Below are 23,039 nucleotides of genomic sequence, written 5' to 3'. Positions count from 1 at the left end.
TGCATCACAGAAGATCAAGTTATTTTCCGGTCAGAAAGCACTAATGGATACACAGGTACTTCAAATAGGAAGCGCCCTACCCCAATCAGCATTGGTCACAAGCAAGATGCCAGTTATGGACACATTAACTTAAGAGAGATTGGTAGAAGGCTTCCATCAAATGCTGGAGTGATGGTGGCCAGGAGCATAAACCTGACTTAGGAAAGTTCTAAGGAGTCAAAGCCTGTGATGGTTTGAATACGCTTGGCCCAGGGAGTGGCACTATTAGGAGGTGGCCTTGTTGGAGTAGGTGTGTCACTGTGGGGGTGGCCTTAAGACCCTCACCCTAGCTCCCTGGAAGCCAAGATTCTGCTAGCAGCCTTCAGATGAAGATGTAGACCTCTCAGCTCCTCCTGCACTATGCCTGCCTGGATGCTGTCATGCTCCTGCCTTGATGATGATGGACTGAACCTCTGAACCTGTAAGCCAGCCCCAATTAAATGTTGTCCTTTATAAGAGTTGCCTTGGCCACTGTGTCTGTTCATAGCAATAAAACCCTAACGAAGACAGAGCCTAAACGTCTTTTTGCTGGTATTATTTTTCTTCTCCCTAAAAAAATAAAATTTATTTTCTTTTTGAGATTTCCCACACATTGTACATTTCCACACTACCTTCTCCTCACTTCAACCCCTTGAACATCTCCCTCAATTTCATGACTTCTTCTCTTTATCATTGATAATATATACATATATATATACATATCCTGCTAAGTCCATTTAGTGTTGCTCATGTGTATATGCACTTAGGGCTGACCTCCTGGGATTACAGGGCCTCATCCCAGGAGATGACTGATTTTCCCCTGTCTCGGCAGCCATCACTGCCTGCAGCTCTTCATCTGTGATAAGATCTATGAGGTTCCCTCCACCCACGTTGGAATGTCAACTGCTATTGTCACTGCGTGCATCTTGCTTAGGTGACCTTATTGTTGAAATTTCAAGTGTGCAGTTCCTGCTGTATATGGAAGACACTATCTCACAGCAGACATCCTGGTCCTGTGACTCACAGTCTTATCACCCCCATTCCATGATGTGCCCTGAGCTTTGAGGTGTCTCTCTGTGATGGTCTCCGCCTGCTGCAAAGGAAGTTTCTTTGGTGAGGGGTGAGACCTACACTATCTGGGACTGTAAAGGTAAGTATTTAGAATTGAGTTGGGAAAGTGTCAGTTATAGGTTTTCCTCTGGGGTTCATGACCTCACCAACCATTAGTAGTTGGCTAGGGTTACAGGACCAATCATGTATTCTGTCCTATTAAGTGATCCTTAAGTCTGATTAGACAACAATTGGTTACCCCTAGATATTAAGTGCCACTATTGCATCTTTGGGTACATCTTACCATGTTCATTACCAGAAGCAGGCTGGACACTCCCAGGATACCCCCAACACCACCATGAGTGATGGACGGAGTGCCACAAATATCAAAGAAGCAAGAATTCAAGTCTTTAGAGAAAGTGTTCACTTGGCTGACTGTACATGAACCACTAGCATCATAGCTGCCAAGACAGGAAGAGAGCATGCTTGGTACCATTGACAGGTCATGAGGAGAGCATGCTTGGTCCTGCTGCTCACACCAGTACTACCATAATAGGTGTTCTGTTTCAAATGCGGAAGGGGTTTGCATGCTAGACAATAGCGGTAGAGAACAACGTCTCTTATAGGCTTTGTAAATACAAGGTCTTTGTCCACACATAATTTACCATCTGTCTAAGCCCTTCATCCACAATGGGTTCTGCTGGGTATCCACATTTTACAATGATGCAGAGCAGGGGTGTGGCCCAGGCACATCACCTTTCTCAAGGAGAATGTACTAATTAGCCTCAGTTAACTGCATCGGCAGATGGATTGTTCCTAAAGTTCCTGTCTCATATGATCCTTGTAAAATGTAACAAGTTAATATTTAAGACTGACTGGCGCTGTACCTGGCAAAGAAAAAGTATTCGGTTGGTGATTACTGCTTGGTTTTTATAGTTCCCGTGTTATTATGTTATTACTGTGATTTGTGTTTGTCCCCTCCGAAGCTTGTGTTGGAATTTTATTGCCATTGTAACAGTATTAAGAAGTGAGACCTTTGAGGTGATTGTGTTATGAGGACTACAAGTTCATAGGTGGGGCTGAAGGTGTTATATAAGACTAAGTTCTAGACACCGTGGGTAAAAGCATGTGTTGGGTGCGCAAGCCTGGCCCCCTGAGCTCCTCAGCAAGACTGAAATGACTCACCATATACAAGGGGTCCACAATAAGGTCATGAGGCTTCTCACCAGAAATTAATGATCCTAACACTGTACCCAATATATTCAGAATATTCACCAAGAATCCTTTGTCCATCAAAACTGCCATTCAAAGGTCACAGAGATAGATTGTCCCTGGCCTACTTAGCCTTCAGTGTCTGGTTCATATCTAGATACGGAAGAAGTCTAATACTATTGTTTCCCTGAGTGACTCTTCTGTTGCAGCCCCAAGTACTCAAATTGACAAGTAACTTTTATAACTCAAGTAATTAGAAAAGGAATAAAAAGATAACCCTTAAATTACCAGAAGTAGAAAAACAACAAAAATTAAAAGGTAAACATAATCTAAAAGGAATGCAGGAAAGTAATAATATGTAAAAGACAGTGAACTTGAAAAATCTTTCTCCAGATATAAAGAGAACACTGTCAATGATGCACACCTGTGAACCTGAGGCAGAACTCCTGGGATCCAAACTACTAAGGAAACTGAGGCAGAATTGAAATTTTGAGGCTAGTCTGAGCAACATAGTGTCTTCCCCATCCCATAAGAAGATATATAGAAAGAACACTGAAATTATTACAATAAAAATATAAATATGGATTATTGTAGTTTGACTGTGAAATGTTTCCCATAGATTCATATATTAACACTTGGTCCCCAGATGGTGGCACTGTTTCAGAAGGTCATCAAACCTTCTGTTCACCCTTGGCTTCTTGATTGCAGTTGCAAGGTGACCAGCACCCCCCACACACATCTGCCACCTGCCATGCTCGCCCTGCTGTGACAGATTGTGTCTCCTAGAACAGACCAATAAGACAAAATTAACCCTGCATTAAGTTGCTTCTTGCCAGATATTTTGCAACAGCAATGAGAAAGCTAATATAGAGAGACATAACTACCAACTCTACAGAGATACAAATGATTGTAAGAGTGAATAATTATTATAAAGTAATAGATTTGATAATCTACATAAAATGGGCAAATTACAAAACTCACAAAACTAAGACTAAATCATGAGAGCATAGATTATTCAAGTAGGCTACTAGTAAGCAATTAGGTTTAATCAGTAATACATGTATACATATAAACACATACACACATATACACACATACATGTATGCATATATACACGTATACACACATACATATGTACATATATACACATATACATATACACATATGCATATATACATGTGTACACGTATACACATATACATATATACACATATGCATATATACATATGTATACGTATACACATATACATATATACACGTATACACGTATACATATATAGATGTATACATATCAGCAAAGAAAGGCCCTGAACTTGAAGCCTTCCCAAGTGAATTCCATCAAACATTTGAAGAACTAACTCCAAGTTTCCTCAAACTTATCTCAAAAACCTAATAGGAAGGACTAACTCCTTAACTCATTCTAAAGATGTGAGAAAAAATTATACTAATTATGTAATTGACACAAAAATTCTCAACAAAATACTAACAAACTATACACCATGACTACTAAGTAAGGTTTACTCTTGAAACGCAAGGAGGAATTCACTTACAAAAGCTGATCATTGGACTATACAACGTTAACGAATGAAGAGGGAAACACATATCATCACCCCAGCTAACGCAGGAAAGCTGAAGCCAAATGCATATTTTCCAAGTAAAAGCAGATTAATGAGAATGTAAGCTGCCAGACCACATGGGGCCTCCTCTTGACTAGTGCATCGAGGCTGCCATTTTGAAATCTGAATAATATTGAACCAGAAGTCCTGCCTCTGGTTCTACTGCATCTTCTACAAATACTGTAGCTGACGCTGCTCTCAGGGCTAAACCTGCTTCAGCATCCTACTGAGCTCAGTACCACACCTCAACACAAACACCGTAAAGGGTCTCAGAGCAAAGGCTCTAGGCTGTGTGGTCAAGTAGGCACCCTGCTGTTGACGGTCTATAAGGTGCATTCTCATGACCATTATATTGCATATAGTGGGACACAAAATTCTACTTCTTACAGGGCCAGGGAATATTAACACCTCCATAGCCCTTGTAGCTTACTCCTTCCTCGAGTCTAGCTTCTTGAGTTCTTTGTCTTTTTGGATATTAGCCCTCTATTGAATGTGCTGTTTTGTCCTACTAACAGTGTCCTTTGCCCTACAGAAGCTTTTCGGGTTCATGAGGTTCCATTTGTCGATCGTTGATCTTAGAGTCTGATGTTCATTCAGGAAACTTTCCCCTGTGCCAATGTGTTTGAGGCTCTTTTCCACTTTCTCTTCTTGTTTTATGTGTAAGTCCTTGATCCACTTGGACTTGAGCATTGTACAAAAAAGATAAAAATGGATCAATTTGTATTGTTCTACAATGGTGGATGGGTGGGGAGCACCCTCTTAGAGGCAAAGGGGAGGGGGAAGAGAGGCGGGGTTTGTGGGTTTGTGGAGTGGAGACTGGGAATGGAGACATTTGAAATGTAAATTAATAATTATTCATCATCATCAAAACGGCTTAGCAAATCAAAGCAAATGAAGTATTACAGAATCTGTTCTGGGGGAGCGAAATACTGCAAAGTACCACAAGATGGCAGCATTGCTCCATATGTGGTCTAGTCAGTTAAAACTGTTTTACCTGAACTTAGAATGCAATTGCCCATGTCATCTTCAAGCTAATTCTTGAGAGATATGAGGAGCCCTCTGTTGATGGAAATATATAAATCTAAACAGCACACAGGACCTCTAGTTTCTACTTTCTAATCCATTTGTAGTCTTTGAATTTATTTGCTACTCAAGATCTTGGAACCTAGTATTATAGTGGGCTTAATTATATATGTAATCGCTCATGAAAACCTTGAGTTATCCAGGGATTAGAGGCCTCCTAGTTATCTCCTAGTTTAAAGAATTATATTGTAATAACATTTACTTTGTATGTATGTAATCCATTTTATTATAGACATGGATGGAAGGACAGCCAGTCAGACATATGTTAGAGTCAATTATATATACTCAAATATACACCAAAAGCCAACTGTAATGGTGAGTTTTACATGGCAGCCTGGTTAGGTCATGGCACCCAGATATTTGGTCAAATACTTGTCTAGACCGTGCGCTGAAGATGTCTTTAAATGAGACTAAAATGCATAAGAACATCTTAAAGATACATTAACTGTTACCAGAGTAAGGCTATAGATACTTCTTTGGGAACACATCATAATAGACTCATCAGTCATGCTACTGGCTGGCTGGTCTGGAATATAAAGGCCCCAGAGTAGCTGTCCTTAGTCTCTCATCTCTTTCCAGAGCTGAAGATCTTCATAGACCTGTTTGTCCATAGCACTGGCCAGAACCCCCGTGTCCTTTCCACTCTTTAGCACTCTGAGGAACCAGAGGTATAGTTTAGTGGTGAATTTGGCTTGGGTTTGTGCGTGTGCGTGTGTGTGTGTGTGTGTGTGTGTGTGTCCATTTGTGACCTGCTGGTATGGATTCCACCTTGCCACTCAGCGAGTTCTCCTGCCCTTTTGGGAAGGTTGGTGTTTGCTTCCCTTAGCAGAAGAGCCCATCTTTGCCACACCCCCTGGGTGGCAGGAATAGCATAACCTGAATCAGTGTTGGTGCTGAACTCGCAAAATGTGTCACAGAGTCTCAGCAATCAAGAAATTCCCCAACCCTGGTCAGATGTCACCCAGTGGATTCCCTCAAGAGCAGAACATACCATTTGCAGGAAGTAGATCACCCTCCAGAATGCAGGGTGTGGTGAAGGGCTTATCCAACCGAGGGGGTTTTCTCCTAAGGGAGATCCTGAAGAAAAGGGACTTCTGCCCATCTTTCGACAGCTATCAAACACCAATGGCTCTTCAGCTAGTGGTGGGATTACATACCTGCCCTTTGCCCTCTGCGCAGAGGTTTATTGTTCCTGGTGTGAGCATGTGCAAAGCGTGTGCTTGCTGTCATGGCTGTAAGTACAAACTGCCTCGCTGTGCCTGGGAAACACAGTTTCTTTGATGCTATTAACCACCTCCAGTTCTTAAAACCATTTGCCCTTTATTCCGTGAAGATCCCAGGGCACTGGTGGGGAAGGATGTGCTCCCCTCCGTGCCTAAGCACAACAGTCTCTGGTTTTCTGCACACTGACTTGGGGTGGGAGGTATCTATGTGTTAATTACCATCTACTGCAAACGCCTCCTCTGACGAAGACTGAGAGATGCCCTGATTCATGTTAATGATCAGAAGTCATTTTAATACTGTTATTTAGCGGGATAATAGTTTTAGGTTCTCCCCTGAGGCCTGTCTAACTGCAAGCATCTTTAACAGTGCTAGATATTGGTTACACTTCATGAAGGGGGCCTCAGATCCAGTCACAAAGCGGTTAGTTATTCCCATAACATTTATGCTACTATGACACCAGTGGGCAGATCCTGTCAGTCAAGTCACCATCGGGGCTTGCAGGTTTCCCAGCAAAGTGAGACTGAGAAATAATTTTCTCCTCCAGAATCCTGAATAGCATCAGTCAAAATTATTGATGGAAGCCAAAGGGGACTAAGGTTCCTGGTGAGTACTAACGTGATTTCTCCAAGTTCTGTGCCTCAAGTGTGTGATGTCTTCACAGTAAGGTCTTACTGTGACGTTATGGAGAGGAGTCAAGAACATTGACTGTAATGTTTGAGGCGGGAGTCTATGTGGCTCCATTGGCCAACAACTCAAAAGGCAGTGGTGGGAACCTTCTTTTCTTAAACTGTGGGTTGTGAACCTGTATGAAGTCGTGTAACCAAGTGTAGGGACCACGCAACAGTTGGCAAGAGTAAAACAGTTTTGAATGTGTAATAGTCAAAAATTAATGAAGAATCCAGCAGGTAAGGAATCCAAGGTGTCTCTGGCTGAGTTTCCCAGTACGTCATAGCAGTCTTGGTTCTGAACACCCAACAAGTACTTTGTGCAACACAAGCTGCCACGGCTCAGAAGTAATGAGCTGCTTCAGCTAAGACCCAAGGTCACCATGTGCTGTGAGCTGCAGTGTTTTTACTGTGCACACTAAAGCTTTCTCTTCCTACAGAAACATAATAGCTCCATTACAGAAAACGGTGGATTGTGATATTTCCCTACCAACTTTCTCAGTGCACACCAAATTAGTGTGTCTCTGGGCTTTGCATTAGAATGTTTTGTTTTTCTAAACTGCTGTTTGGTGACATTCATTCCCCCCCCCTTTTTTTTTTAATTGAATGAATTTCAACTTGGGATTATGAATGATGCCCTTCCACTAATTTCTATCATGATCCTAAACACACCTTTACGACTTTATACTATGAATTTATGAAATGGTGTCCTCAGAACTGACAATTATAAAAATCAAACTTATCAACTCTAAAAAACACTGGAGATGCTTTGGGATTTATCATCCTGCAGCACTAACTTTCCGGTGGAGATCTGAGTCTCTGTGTAAAGTAAGTACATCGTTTCGTTAGCATACAAATTTACTTTTCTCTTTAATAAATGGTGATGAGGGGTTGGGGATTTAGCTCAGTGGTAGAGCGCTTGCCTGGGAAGCGCAAGGCCCTGGGTTCGGTCCCCAGCTCCGAAAAAAAGAACCAAAAAAAAAAATAATAATAAATAAATGGTGATGAGACTTGGCTATGAAATGTCCTCCAATAGGTTCATGTGTTCGAACACTTGGTCTCCTGGTGGTGGTGCCTTAGTGAAGGTTGTGGAACCTTTAGGAGGTGGAGCATTGTTGGAGGAAGTGTGTCACCATGAGGGGTCTTTTATACCCTGGCCCCACTTCCTGTTTACCTTGTATCCCAGTACTTCTGCTACTGTGACATTCAGTGGAGAGTTGAGTCTCTGTGTAATGTCAGCACATCCATTGCACCAGAATGGCTAAGATCAAAACCTCAAGTGACAGCAGACACTGGTGAGGATGTGGGGAAAGTGGAACACTCCTCCATTGCTGGTGGGAGTGCAAACTTGTACAACCACTCTGGAAATCAATCTATCAGTTCCCCAGAAAATTTGGGAATAGTTCTACCTGAAGACCCAGCTATAACACTCCTGGGCATATATGCACTATACCACAGGGACACCTGTTCTATTATGTTCATACCAGCTTTATTTGTGACAGCCAGAAACAGGAAATAACCCAAATGAAGAACAAATAAAGAAAATGTGGTCCATTTACACAGTGGGATACTACTCAGCTATTAAAAACAAGAACATCATGAAATTTGCAGGCAAATGAATGGAACTAGAAAATACCTAAAAGAACAAGCATGGTATGTGCTCACTTCTAGGTGGATATTAGCCATAAATAGAGGATACCCATGCTGCAATCCACAGACCCATAGAAGCCAAATAACCAAGGAGGGTCCAAGGGAGGATAGTAGAAACTCACTCAGAAGGGGAAATAGTCATCAGAAGTGGAGGGAGGAAGGAAACTGGGTGGGGGAGGAGTTGGGGATAGAAATGGGGTAGAGACCATATGTGGGGAGAGCTGGGGAGAGAGGAAAGAATGGACAGAAATGGGGGGAGGGTTGTTTCTAAGATAGGCTTCAGGGAGCCTATGAGAGTGACTCTAACTGAGACTCCTATCAGTGGGGATATGGAGGCTGCAGTGGCCACCTCCTGTAGCCAGGCAGAACTCCCAACCCACCCACGAAACTTTCAACCCAAAAATTGTCCTGTCTACAATAAGTGCAGGATCAAAGACCGAGCAGAGGCTGAGGAAATGGCCAACCAATTATGATCCCAACTTGAGACCCATCCCATGGGCAAGAAGGAATCCCTGACACTATTAATGATACAGGAGCCTAGCATAACCATCCTCTGAGAGACTCCACCCAGCAGCTAACTGAAAGAGATGCTAAACATTAGAGCACGGAGTCTTGTAGAAGAGTTGGGAGAAGGATTGAGGGACCTGGAGAGGATAGGGATCCCACAGAAGACCATCAGAGTCAACTAATCTGGACCCTGGGGGTCTCCCAGAGACTGAACCACCAATCAAAGAGCATATATTGGCTGGACCTAGTCCCCCAACCCCCACACATATTTAGCAGATGACGGCTTGTTCTTCTTTCCAAGTCCCCCAACAACAGGAGCAGGGGCTGTTGCTGTCCCTGACTCTTGCTTGCCTGCAGATTCTGTTCCCCTAACCGGGCTGCCTTGTCTGACCTCAGTGAGTAAGGATGTGCCTAGTCCTGCAGTGACTTGATGTGCCACGGTGAGTTGGTACCCAGGGGGTTCTCCCAGAGCGGGGAGGGAAGACTGGGAGGGTGGGGCTTCAATCGGGATGTAAAGTGAATAAATAAATGGAAAAATAAAAAGATGTTGATGAGATGTAGGTTGGACTTGCCCCAAGGAACTCAGCACCCAGAATCAGCAGGAAGCAGTTTAAAGAGACCTACATTCCTTTCCCCTCTAATCTTTCTCTCCTCCCTGGCGTTGGGAGGAATAAGGATGGTTGTGGGCCACAATCCCAGGTTCCTCTTTCTCAGTTTACAGAAAGGTGATGGTAGAATAGCCTTCTACCATTTTATCTTTGGGGGAATTTTCATTTCTTTATATATCTCTAAGCCACCCCTATTATTCAGAGACTATGACTAGATCTCCTCTCAACCCGACTCCTCACTTACACTGCAGCTTTCCCCACAGTGCACCCAATCCCATGACTGCCATTCCTATGGAGTTTCTGCTTTGCCTGCTAGATGGACTCTGGCCACACACGTGGGCAGAGCAAGAGTAAACTAACAGAAATGCTACTGGTTTGCTTGATCTGAATAACAAAAGACACGGGAACTCTCTTCATCCAAAAGGAAGCTGAACAAGTTTTCAAATGTGAACAGTTATGTTCGGAGGCTCAATTCTAAAAACCATGGCTATGGAATAAAGCATATATACTACGGTGAAATATATGGTGTGTATCAAGTATATAATGAATTTGATGAGATCTATAGAGCCAGCACTGACAGATATACACACAGGTCTCAGAGAAAGTTTCAAGCTCTGCCTTCTCCAGAGACAATCACCACTGAATGCAGCCTACAATGCTCTACTACTGGAACTCTCTTATTTAAAGGCAGCATTTACACAGGCAGCTATGGCTTTAAGTACTTCCTACCAAACCACTTAAAATGATGGGTTTTGGGTTTTTTGACAGAGTCTCAGGCTGTAGCCCAGAGTAGCCTCAAACTTTCAACTCTCCAGCCATTACCCATGGCTGTTCCCACACCCAGCCTATAGTTCTATTTACTCTCAAAGAAGAGCTAACTTTCCGGTGTTGGAGGCTCCAGCCAGTCTTGGATGGCACTTCCATCACCTGTCCGATGGGATTTCATCAGTGGACTGGTAATTACTTTTTTAAAAAAAGGATTTGTTTTTATGTGTACGCCTGAATCCCTGAGTGCATGTATAAGTACCACACAGGCACCTCAGAAGAGGTGTCAGATCCCGAGGAACTGGAGTTAGAGGTGACTGGGAGCTACCCGATGAAGCTACCTGGGAACCAAATGTGGGTCCTTTGCACAGGCAGTTAAGAGAACTCTCCAGCCCCTGGCCTGGCCTTTTTTTTGGGGGGTGGGGGGATGAAATATAAAGAACATTCAATACACGGTTGGGGATTTAGCTCAGTGGTAGAGCGCTTGCCTAGCAAGCGCAAGGCCCAGGGTTCAGTCCCCAGCTCCGAAAAAAAGAAAAAAGGAAAAAAAAAAAAGAACATTCAATACATGGAGGACATTAAGAGCAACAAAACAGGACTGGAGAGATGGCTCAGTGGTTAAGAGCACTGACTGTTCTTCCAGAGGTCCTGAGTTCAATTCCCAGCAACCACATGGTGGCTCACAACCATCTGTAATGAGCCCTCTTCTGGTGTGTCTGAAGACAGCTACAGTGTACTCGTATACATAAAATAAATAAATCTTTAAAAAGAGCAACAAAACAGGAGAGGTAGCAAAACAAATGTCTGAAGTAATGAACAGAAAGAGGAATATACGCTGCTGTGTACAGAATGGTGACTGATAAACAATACTGGGTGAATCTGCTGTTTTTATTAAGTTCATAAAAAGTAGTTTTCATTTGTAAGATCAAAATCAGACAAAGGTGTTTGGGCATACAACTGGTACTGGTGAACTGAATCTACACCAAAATTCACTGTGGACACATCTCCACTACATTCAACGTCTGCACATTTACATGGTACTCATGACGAAGTCAGTTCAAAATGAACGCCCCATGTGTCAGCACCATACATATCTGATATTATATCAAAACAAAGGCAACTTTTCTTTCGGCCAATTTCTATTTGTTGAAAAACACAGCAAGGCTGTTATAAAGGTATGTCTAGTTATTGTGTTTCCATGGTACTGAAATACAACTAAAATTTTAGGGTTTCATCGCCCATGGTGTTTCTGATTGACTTCTGACCTTAAAGTGTGGGTAATGATGTATATTTCTTTTTGTAGATTTATTTCTCTATTATGTGGGTGAGTGTTTTGTCTGTGTGTGAGTAGGTGCACCACATATGTGTCTGATGCTAGCAGAGGCCAGATGAGGGGACTCGATCCTCTGGAACTGGAGGTACAGATGGTTGTGAGCTGTGTGGGAGCTAGGAATAGAACTCTGGTCCTCTGAAAGAGTAGTCATTGCTCTTAACTGCTGAGCCATCTCTCCAGTCCATCTTTTTGATATGTTAAAAAGTCTTTAGAACTTAATATAATTCTCAAAACATATGTGCCACATTGCCACCCATCCATTCATTAAACATGATTTATTTTGATACAAGTCAAAAAGTCCAATTAACTAAGACTCTTCATTTCCTGCCAGCTAAGGTTCAGTTTTAAATCTGATTCTATCCAAAGCAGTAGTGAATAATTTATTTCTTAAGATTAACTCCACAAATTACTAGGTAGCTTTCAAACTATTCCATTGCTTATGAATGTAAATCCCTGGACAGTCTATACCACCGTCCCTTGCATCAGAATAATGTAGAGCACGCTAAATCTTCTATGGCATCAGAACTAGTGGGTAAGAACTGAGGATTCTACACTTTAAGTTCCCAGGTGAAAAGGACATTTGACTTAGTGTGGAAAACCCCGCCAGTGGCAACCAGACCCAGACGTGTCTCATCCTTTAAGGTACACCAGAATCACGGGCAGAAACTCTAAGCAAAACAAAGAACAGATTCACTTTAAGAGACTGAGGAAGTGTCCAGAAGTGTCCGGGAACACTTGAAATGACTAACACCGTTGGTGTGAAGTCAGCATGAAAAGCCATCTCCAGCCTTTGCCAGATATCAGATATTTTATTGTAATAAGTACATTCTGTAATGTAATGGCATTGTCCTGCAAGTCCTAATGACTTTTGCTCTAGAAGTGACAGTAAGTGACAAAGGGTAACAGCCGTTCAAATAACCTCATTTGTATTCTTGAACAGAAGTCAAGTCAATGACTGTGAGATCACAATTCATTCATTAAAAAGGAAAGGGCTCCTTCAAAGAAACAGCCTTTAAGCTGACGAGTTCTTAGCACTGGTCATCTTTAATGATCTCCACATCGCCCAGTATGTGATCAGAGGTAGTAATTCCAGCCTACTAAAAGTGTACCATGGGTTATAAAAGATGCTCATTCTAATCAGACACCTTTGTAGCTTGGTGCTGCTCACTCAAAGTAGGGGCTAGAAACGAGCTTCCTATTAAACACTAAAATGGGGAGTAAACTACTGCACTCTTGATTTCCAACAAGGAGACTTCATCTTGCCTACAGAGTAAGTTCCTACACAGGAGAGGGAAAGGTCTAGAAAACAGCAAAGGCATCAATCGGGCCTCTTCTGTGTTCTTTACATATGCTGTGAGCAGTAGCAGACTCTGTTCTACTTCAAACAAGGTGTGGCAGTGCACACCTTTAATCCCAGCACTGGGGAAAGAGGCAAGTGGATTGTTTGAGGCCAGCCTGGTCTCCACAGTGAGTACCAGGACAGCCAGGGCTTTATAGAGAGCCTGTCTCTAGGAGAAAAAAAAAGGAGAGAGGAAAAGAAAAAACACAGAGACATTGTTACACAGTGATGACTTAGCATGCACATGCAAACACACACACACAGACAGACACAGACACACAGACAGACACAGACACACCTTTGAGTATCTGGCAGGCCCACCATTGCTGCACAGCTTGAGGAATGAATAGAATCCTGCCCTAAACCCAAAATCTCTATCAGCAGCAAGACTGGAAAACAGAGGAGAACGGCTGGAGAGTCTGTCTGTATCTACTCCCAGCCTACGTCTCAGGTGCTGGCCTCACCAGTGACATACACTTCACAAGTTCTTCATAAAAGCTTGGCAGCTCTCTTTCTGGGAGAATTACGGTCAAACAATTGGAGTTTCTCTTTAAACAATAAAAAGGAGTTGCCAGAAATCAGTGTGGCTGTGCAGGGAAGGCCTGTCCTCAGAAAAGGAGAAACTGAAACTAAAACTGACTCTTAAGACGGTCAGACCTTCGCCTCATTTTGAACTGTATCCAGACTCTTACAATAACCAGTGTTTTCAGTTTACAAGTGATTTAAGATCAAAATAATAAATTTTAAAGTTAAGCAAGAGTTGAAAACATAAGTATCAACAAGGCTTCTTGAGTGAAGTCTTGGACACATACAACCCTGGGAAAGACTCAAGGCATGCCAGGGCGTAAGGCACCATCCACGCCTCGCTCTCTGTATGCAGCACTGGACATCCAGAAAGCAGGATGGGACAGGAACTGGAAAGCAGGCTCCTCACGTCCTCTTGGCTGGCTTGGCTGTCAGCTGCTTCTCTCTTTCAAACTCCCTCTCTCGCTGCTGCTCTCTCTCCAGCTCCTCTTTCTGCCTCTGCTGCTGCAGCTTCAGTGCTCTTTTCTGTGGAGAGAGAAGGGGGTGGGGGGTATACGTTTATGGCATGACTTAAAAAAAAGAGAAAAGAGTGACTTGAGTTATTCAATATGTATTAATAAATTCCATGTTTAATTTTTAAATTTATTTGGAGTAATTTAAAGTCCCCTTAATTTAAAACAAAATAAACCTTACTCCAAGCTCATATTAAGTGTGATTGCAAGCTCATGTGCAGAGATGAGCCCACTAGCCCAGGGACTGGTGGAGGAGGCAAGGGACTTCATTTTTAAAGGGAGACAATGGAGCATGAGTTCGTATCTTACTGTACATAAAGTACAGAAGTGCAAACAGATACTGAGAAGGATGAGTATTCAGCGGTGTTAAGAATGAGGCAGGTCCACTCACTTTCAGCTTGGATGTTTTCTCGTGGAGCAGCAACATCTCTTTCCTTATGGTCACCAGCTTGGCGTGATAGTGCTTCGCTTCCGTGAACTTAACAGTCAGAGCAGACAGATGAAATGCCAAGAATGCAAATTTGTCAACACTCAAACTATAGTGCATCCTTCTGAGCTGGAAATTTAGAGCCTCAATTATGGCCATATTTTAAATTCTATGATACAGATTTTATTCAACTATTAGCAGAATTTTGAAAATAGCTGATTCAATTCAGTTGACAAAAAATAATCCCAGTACTCAGAAAGCAGACAGGTAGAGCTGTGGGAGTCTAAAGCCAGCTTGGTCTGTATATTAAGTTCCAGGCCAGTCAGGGCTACACACACACACACACACACACACACACACACACACACACACACACACACACACAGAGAGAGAGAGAGAGAAAGAAAGAGAGAGACAGAGAGAGACAGAGACAGAGAGAGACAGAGACACAGAGAGAGAGACTGACTGACTTGTCTCTCATTGACTGTCCTCTCAAAAAAGGCTTATTAAACATAAAACATACATTTATATTATATAGCAAACAGTATTTGCTTCAAAAACATGTCACATAAACTAAAAAGTTTAATAGTCACTACTGCCTTTTTGAGAACCAGTACATAGGACAGGGAGTGCTGTCTTCCTGTCAGGGAAACCCAGTCAGTGCCCAGACTCTGAGAGAACAAACTCAGTCATGCCTCTTGAGGTCAGAATGACAACATAGTCATTAAAGGACATGAACTTCTTTCCCAGAGTACACATTCTGTGTCTCAGCCAGAAGCCAAAAGGGAAGTCTCCTATTAGGAGACGCTGAAGGGTGATGGGGCCTGGCATGTGGAAGAGAGAATGGGAAGGGAACCTTATTCTCAGACAACAGAGAGAACAAGAGGCCAGCCTACAGAGAGTAGCTACCTCTGACATAGCCACAAGTCAGTTCACAGATGTTTTACGTGTCTCTTTGAGGGCCTTCCCATCCCCATTTCTAAAAATTTATTTATTTATTTATTTATTTATTTATTTATTTATTCATTCATTCATTCATTCATTTATTTATTTATTTATTATAAGTACCCTGTAGCTATCTTCAGACACACCAGAAGAGGGCATCAGATCTCATTATAGATGGTTGTGAGTCACCATGTGGTTGCTGGGATTTGAACTCAGGACCTCTGGAAGAGCAGTCATTGCTCTTAACCACTGAGCCATCTCTCCATTCCTACATGAGAACTAAAACCACTCTGGGGCAAAGGGAAGAAACAGGGGAGAAATTCAGCTCTGTCCTTCCGGGCTGACTCGACAGAGCTCTGCTCATTTATTCCACTTTCACTGGTAACAAGCACCTGTCCAATCACAGTGTGAGGGAGTCAGTGTGGCTGTGCTCACTCCTTCACACAGAGTCAGGGAGCCGCTGAGAAGGTTGCTCTGCACAGCAAGCCTGTCTCTAGTGCAGAACATGATGGATATGTAAGGAAGACAATCCTAACCCACCTCTGTCCAGTGAGAGGTCTACTGCTGAGGTGTGCAGGAGTCCTTCCCAGGTCATGCAGACAAGCAGCTAATTGCTAATGTCCAGGGAGGGAAAGGAGCAACATGGCCTTGCTTATGCCAAGTCTGTTTTCTTAAAGACTATCTGTTCTTCTTCCATCGGCTTCCAGGGAAATTCATGATCTAACTAACTACTCACCCTCAGGTGCCACTCATCATGGTGCCAGGAATACTCACAATTGAGCATTAATTAAGAAACCACACAATTGGCCCTTCAAAAAGTCCTGCACTTTCCTTGGTGGTAGAAACAGTGCCTCGACTGTTCCTTACTTTCTGTTTTCCTCTTATCATTTCCTGAGATCTTCTCCATAATGCAAACAAAGCTGAATTTCCTAATACATGCTCAGCGTGTGAAAGCCAACACCATGGGAATTGTAACAAAGCATCGAGATTTGCTAAAAAGACCAATTCCACACACAGAAGTTAGAGGATACGATCATTAAAATGCAGAAGTGCAGAGCCTTTCTAAATCAGAGCTCATTAAGCTCTAGCTAAGGTAACCATACTTACCAAAGCATTGATGTCCAGCATGGAGTGGCATTCTTTAAATTTTGAAATCTCTTGTTCCAGTGTATCTAGTAACACAACTTGGTTCTGTCTGAAACAAAAGCACACAGCCAAAGCCAATTTTACATTTTCTAAGTATTGGTTCATTTCACAGAATCACATTCATTCTGGCTAAAGGGGAAAACTGGAAATGCAGCAGGCAACACAGTGTCTCTCCAAGACTTAACTGCCGCAGAGTAACCGTTCCCAGTATCACATTCCAAAGATAGACTCTGACAACTAGTGTACACTGCATTCTTGATGCAATTTCAGACTTTAATAACTAAAATAATCAGATTACTGCAGAGTCTTTTACTGTAGCAATATCCTGCATTATCACCCCAAAGGTTCTTTTATAGTATTTTGCTCATGAAACTCAGTTTTGTATGCATCCCCCAAAGTAAACTAGAAACCAAGAATTTCCTGACTTAGGCTTGGAAAAGATACAGTACTGAGGGTCAGTATTTCCTCAAGGATCACAAGCCTTTCCCTCACAGCTGTGTAGTCTGAAACACTCAAGTTGCTTCTCTTGACCTAAATGTCATGTACACAGGCAGAAGGTCAGAGCAGACAATTTCAAGGGTTTGTTAACCTTTAGATTCAAACCCTATGGAAGGAGAAAAGCTAACTTTCTTCCTGTTCCTCCCCAGAGCAATATGATCACAGAGTTAAGTGACAGTGAAAGGTCACCTAAATGAACATTTTAAAGGAAAATATAACATGGTTTGTTGCAAAATAGAGAGCTATGATGAAAAATGAATTATCAATGAGACCGAAGGGCAATCACATGTCTACCATCAGGCCTGGGTCTGCAGACCAACAGGTCACTCCCTAGTCTGTCCTTTGGTGCCAAACTAGGGATCACAGAGGAGGAAATACAGTGTGGAGAACAAAGTAGCCAGCAACTTGCCAAATACAAGAGCAAAACCCAGGGGGTCACAACTGGAAAACAGAGGTGGAGGTGGGCAGTGGGAGCGGAGGTTAAGCATGAAGACAACAGCTTCAGTATCAGTAAAACTGAAAAGCCACTGGCCAGATCAAACAAGAAAAGGCGCAAATTCCAGGACTCGCTCATGAAGGAGTCAGTCATCACTGCTGATATGCTGGTATTATAAGGACATAAAACTGCAACAACTCTGACTACTTCAGAGGGAACAGACTGATTCATTCAAACACACAAGTGATCCAAACTCATACGAGGACCAATCACTCTCAACATCTACTACGAAGAAACTAGACTATCTAAGAGTATTACTTCACTTCCTACATCTAGCTACAGGTGACTCCGTGATTCCCATTGACAGAACACAGGCATGCTCAATGAGTCAACGTTCCACAAGACAACACTCTCATACTCCCTGGTATTACCAGGTGACATCTGTTGGCTTACGTGAGTTCCTGGAGTGCTCGCTTGGACCTCTGCAGATCTGGTAGGTAGTGGGACAGCAGGCCTCCCACCAGGTGCTCTACAGCTCTGTCCTCCAAAGCCAAATCCTCTATCAGTCCTTCATCTGGAGACCTGTCGCTTAAGCCTGTGCTCAAGACAAAAACAAACTTAGGAAGTGCTATGCTGCTGCAGGGTAAGAAGGCTGGGAGAGCTCAGCCAGGGAGGAGGGAAGAGCCCAAACCCTCTTTGAATTACACAGCTGCTTCTTTTAAAGCTCCTTCTAAGCTTTCTCTAAAACACGTTGTAAAAAAAAAAAAAAGTATTTTTGTGTTGTTTTGAGTATTTCTTATTTTGAGGCAAGGTTTCCCTGTGTAGCCCATGCTAGCCTAGAACTCTCAATCCCCCTGCCTGAGACTTCTGAGCCATGTATTACCACATCTGGGAAAAAGTTATTTTTAAGCTGTAAGTATATAACAAAGTCTATGTACATTAGCATATTAAATTATATGCATTAGCATATTCAAAGTATATACATTAGCATATTAAAAATTTACATATTTTTGTATTTTATTAAATGAGTCCGGATGAAGGATGAGTTTACAGCTACTGAATTAAGGAGTTGTTAATACATTAATGCCTTTAAAAGCATGCATACATTACATAGACTGAGGCTGGTCAGGCAGCTCAGTGGGTACATGTTCTTGCTATGTAACCCTGACCTCCTGGCATCCATCCCTGAAACCCACAGACAGAACAGACTCCTGAAAACTTTTCTCTGAGTTTCACATGAATACAGTGATCTGATCTCTTAACCCCACCCTACCCCCACCCCACCCCCACACACACACATACACACAAAGAAAATAAAAACTTACAGGGAGGACTGGAAAGATGGCTTAACCATTAAAGGCTAAGCTCATAACCAAATAGACAAGAAAATAAAATTGTTAAATTATGTAAACAAAGATGTAATACCTAAAATCCTGTTTTAAACTCAAAAGAAAGGCTTTGGGAGGGGGGAACTGTTTTGTCATTTATTAATTAAGACACAGCACTTTCTGTGAACCAGGGCCATAGCTAGGAAAGTCAGCTGGTAAATGGGGCCCAGGACTGGGCCTATTAACACAAGTTCAGTGAGGTGATGACTCTATTTGAAGAAGGAGGAAAAACATTCCATGCCTTAATCTGCTATAGGAAGTGAGCTTTATGTGATGGCCTCGTCTAGACCTGCTGCCAGGAATGACGTTGCATCCTGTTCCAGGCATTCAAATGTCTAAGGTAAACACCCACTCACCAATTACTGTTCCCAGAAAAATAGTACACAACAGCTTCAATGTGGGGTCAATGAATGTTATGCTTTTCACAATCATTGATTTTAAATGAGATAAAAGTAAAGTGTTCAGGTTGGGGATTTAGCTCAGTGGTAGAGCGCTTGCCTAGCAAGCACAAGGCCCTGAGTTCAGTCCCCAGCACAAAAAAAAAAAAAAAAAAAAAAAAAAAAAAAAAAAAAAAAAAAAAAAAGTAAAGTGTTCACTAAAATTGTGCCCAGAAACTATTCCATAGTTAATGTTAACTTCTGAAACACCTGTTGTCAATTATAGTCTAGTAAAAACCAAGGAACATCAAATTAAGACTAGGCTGGAGAGAAGCTCAGTGGTTAGACACACTGGATGTTCTTTCTTCTGTAACAATTTAACTTTAACCCTAAAAACACAAACAAACTGGAATTCTCAAAGTTGCAAGACAGAACTCAAATGGGAAAGGGCTACATAGAAACTGAAATTCTCCACAGCAAAAATGAAATAGGATGGAGGAAAACTTGGGAACAGCACACTGGTAATGTGCCTTTGGAAGAGCAATGAAAAGCTTACATAGGCAAGTAATTCCACTGCTTAAGTTTTGTCTACAATAACAGTACAACAAACATCAACTTCAAGTAAACATGGACAATATATTATAGATGCAGAAAGAAATACCTGACCAAGGATACTTCAACTTTAAGATGTAACCATAAATCCGCCTACCCCTACACATAAACACACATGCACACATGCACACACACACACATTTTAACTCCTAGGACTCCCTTTCCCATTCTAATTATTAGCAATTATTGGCTAGATATCAGTTAATTTTTTTATACATATTTAGTTACTAAGTTCCAGGTACTTCATTGTGGGAAACTCTAGAACAAAGGTTTTGACCATGTGGTGGCAACCCCTTTCACAGGGGTTGCCTAAGTCCACCAAAAAACACAGATATTTACATTATGATTCATAACAGTAGTAAAATTACAGTTATGAAGTAGCAATGAAAATATGAAAGGGTCACAAATAAGAAACACAGTTCTAAAAGAAAAAGGGGGGTCCTTACCAAATTCATGCAATGAATGTATGCTGAATACCTACTGTGTGTTAATTTCTTAGTCACATTAATAAGGTAAACTCTCTTCCCTGAGTGCACAATACAGAGGAGTATGGAAAGCCATTACAAAAATCATGGAATCAGACAGTCTAAGATGATTACTAAAGGAAGGCTGGGGGTTGAAGTCGCTGAATGCCCACCTCATCCCCCAGTCCCATCTTCTGTTCTCTTTGTTAATCATTGTAAAAGCATAAACCCATGGAAAAAAGGCACAACTCAAAAGCAAATGTCCTTCTCATGATCTAACTCCAGTCACTCTCCAGTTTTCTCACATGAATGTCCAGAAACTCTTTACCCAGCCATGCACATAATCTTTTCATCACACTGTTCTGAAGGCCCTCTATTTGTTTGTCTGTTTTAAGACAAAGTTTATCAAAGGCTGGCCTTGATCCCGATTCAGCTTCCTAAGTGCTGGCATGTGCTACCACACATGGCAAGTTTCCTCGTAAAGACATCTTAAGTATCTTTCTTCAGCAATGCATCTGGAGCTACCACATTCATCTTAAGACGACAAAATTCCGGGGTTGGGGATTTAGCTCAGTGGTAGAGCACTTGCCTAGCAAGCACAAGGCCCTGGGTTCGGTCCCCAGCTCCGAAAAAAAGAAAAGAAAAAAAAAAAAAAAAAAAAGACGACAAAATTCCATAGTACTTTACCCAATCCCCTGTGGAGAGATTACACTATTTTCATTTTCCAATAAACAATGATGCCGTGATCTTCCTAGCTAATCTTTGCACGTTCCTATTTCTATGGGAGACATTCTTAGAAAACGGTTGGGATGGAACATGTGTCCAATCTCTGATATTGCAAAACCCTCCTAAAGACCACACCAACTTAAGACTATGGCCACCACTTCCACATGGATACAAATCTGACAGGAGCGGAAGGGATGCAACATTAAGGAAACAGAATGAGTAAAGGTGAGGATGGATAGCAAGGCCGTGCACAGAAAAGCAACAGTGAGCTATTAATATGCACTGTGAGCCAGCCTGTGAGGATCCGAGTGCCGATCCTACGGGAAATTCAGTAAGTGGCCAGAAGCCATTTAAGGGCTCTAAGAATTCATGCCTGGAGCTTGTCTTAGGCAGAAAAGTTACAACCATGGACAAACATGAGAGAATGAGAGACTAGAGATGGTAGCTTTAGAACTGTTTGAACCAGGGTGCAAACTACCGGGACATGCTAATGGAATCCTCTAGTGAAACAGAGGGTACTGAATCAGGGGGTGCAATTTCAGTTTCATGGGAGAGTAAGCTCACACCATAACAAGATCAGACATCTGAGGCCAAGGATCTTGCATAGCACAAAGAAAAGTCCTGTCCCTATCTCTCTGCCCTACTCTCTGACAACTGCTTTTATTTGCATATATGCCACTCCTGCGTCATGTACAGAAAAAAATGAGAGGGAGGGAGGAAGGGAGAGAAAAAGTAGGTACTATTGGGAGGGTATTTACTGACGTGATTGAACAAGTCAAGAAAGGGGTGAGTCATTAAAGAAAAACATGGCCAGGAAATGCTGAGTGATTTGTAGCTTCCTATTTCTGGAACGAAGAGATTATTTTTAGAGGGTCCACCTAGTGTCCTTTATATAAACCATTGCGCACAGAAAATGGTTTGAGTGGTGATGTGGTGATGTTCTCAATCTCACAAAGGCGATGGTATACATAAACAGTGCCCATTTGGCTATGTAGCAAATTAAATGTTTCATTCAACGGTCGCCTTCGGGCATTAATGCTCAAATCTCTTCAAGAACTGGAGTATCGAATGAAGTCATGTTACCAAGAAGTCAGAGTATTTCACAAGTAGCCAATATTGGATAGGTTTCTAAAAACCGACCTCTCTGACTCATCACCAACCACTAACCCCGTGACAAACAGCTGAAAAGCAACACAAACTCAAACCTTCAACACAAACCGCACTCAACAGTGCGTTTCCCCGCGGGACCAAGGCTGCCTTGCCTTGGGGCTCTAGGCAGGAGGGTAGCCTGCGCTGGAGTCCCACCCACTAGGTCCAGGCCCCTGTGAGCAGTCGCCCCGCAAAACAGCCGTACCCGGCGTAGGCTCGCCGGCCTCCAGGCTGTCGGAGGGCCCCGTAAGGACCCCGTCCGGGGGCGGTGGCACAGGAACATTCATGTCCCTGCACTGGGCGCTGCGTTGGGCGAGTGGTGTGGAGAAGCCAAAGGCAAGACGTAGGAACCTAACAAGTTCGAGCGTCTAGTCGGACGAAAGCCGCCTTGGCACACGGAAGTGACGAAAGCGGAAACCGTCGCTTTCCGCCACGGCACGTTACTGCCAGTCAGGAAAGCCCGCCCCCACGTCCGCACAGTGGACGTTGCTGTGCGCGTGCAGGTTAGGTTTCACAGCGGGTGGCCGGTGGAACCTGGAAGAACGGTTAGAGCGCCGAGCGTAGAGCTAACCGCCTGAATCTTTTCCGTGTTGTGTCCAATTTAAGCGAGAACCTTAATAACACGAACCGCTAAATTAGTCAGTACGAACTCTGAGCTTGAGCGTTGTTTTAGGATCTCTTCCAGTACTCGGAAATGACGTAAGGGCTTTCTTGGAGCATCATTTGAACAAATTAAGACAAATTACCAAAAGCACCTGCTGAGA

General features: G+C 42.6%; 1 protein-coding gene across 1 annotated transcript; it reads right to left on the bottom strand.

Annotated features, from left to right (window-relative positions):
• Positions 1-12,520: 12,520 nt before the first annotated feature.
• Positions 12,521-22,651, bottom strand: Bloc1s6 (biogenesis of lysosomal organelles complex 1 subunit 6). The gene is made up of 5 exons (NM_001025714.1): positions 22,481-22,651; positions 18,013-18,154; positions 16,587-16,674; positions 14,499-14,585; positions 12,521-14,120 (listed from the first exon to the last, which is right to left on the bottom strand). The coding sequence occupies exons 1-5, from the start codon at positions 22,560-22,562 to the stop codon at positions 14,001-14,003; spliced, it is 519 nt and encodes a 172-aa protein (NP_001020885.1). The 5' UTR covers positions 22,563-22,651; the 3' UTR covers positions 12,521-14,000.
• Between the last annotated feature and the right edge of the window lie 388 nt (positions 22,652-23,039).

This window comes from Rattus norvegicus, chromosome 3 (assembly GCF_036323735.1).
Source record: "Rattus norvegicus strain BN/NHsdMcwi chromosome 3, GRCr8, whole genome shotgun sequence".
Classification (NCBI taxonomy): Eukaryota; Metazoa; Chordata; class Mammalia; order Rodentia; family Muridae; genus Rattus; species Rattus norvegicus.
Note: the sequence above shows the minus strand (reverse complement) of the source record. Positions and strands in the feature narration are given on the sequence as shown.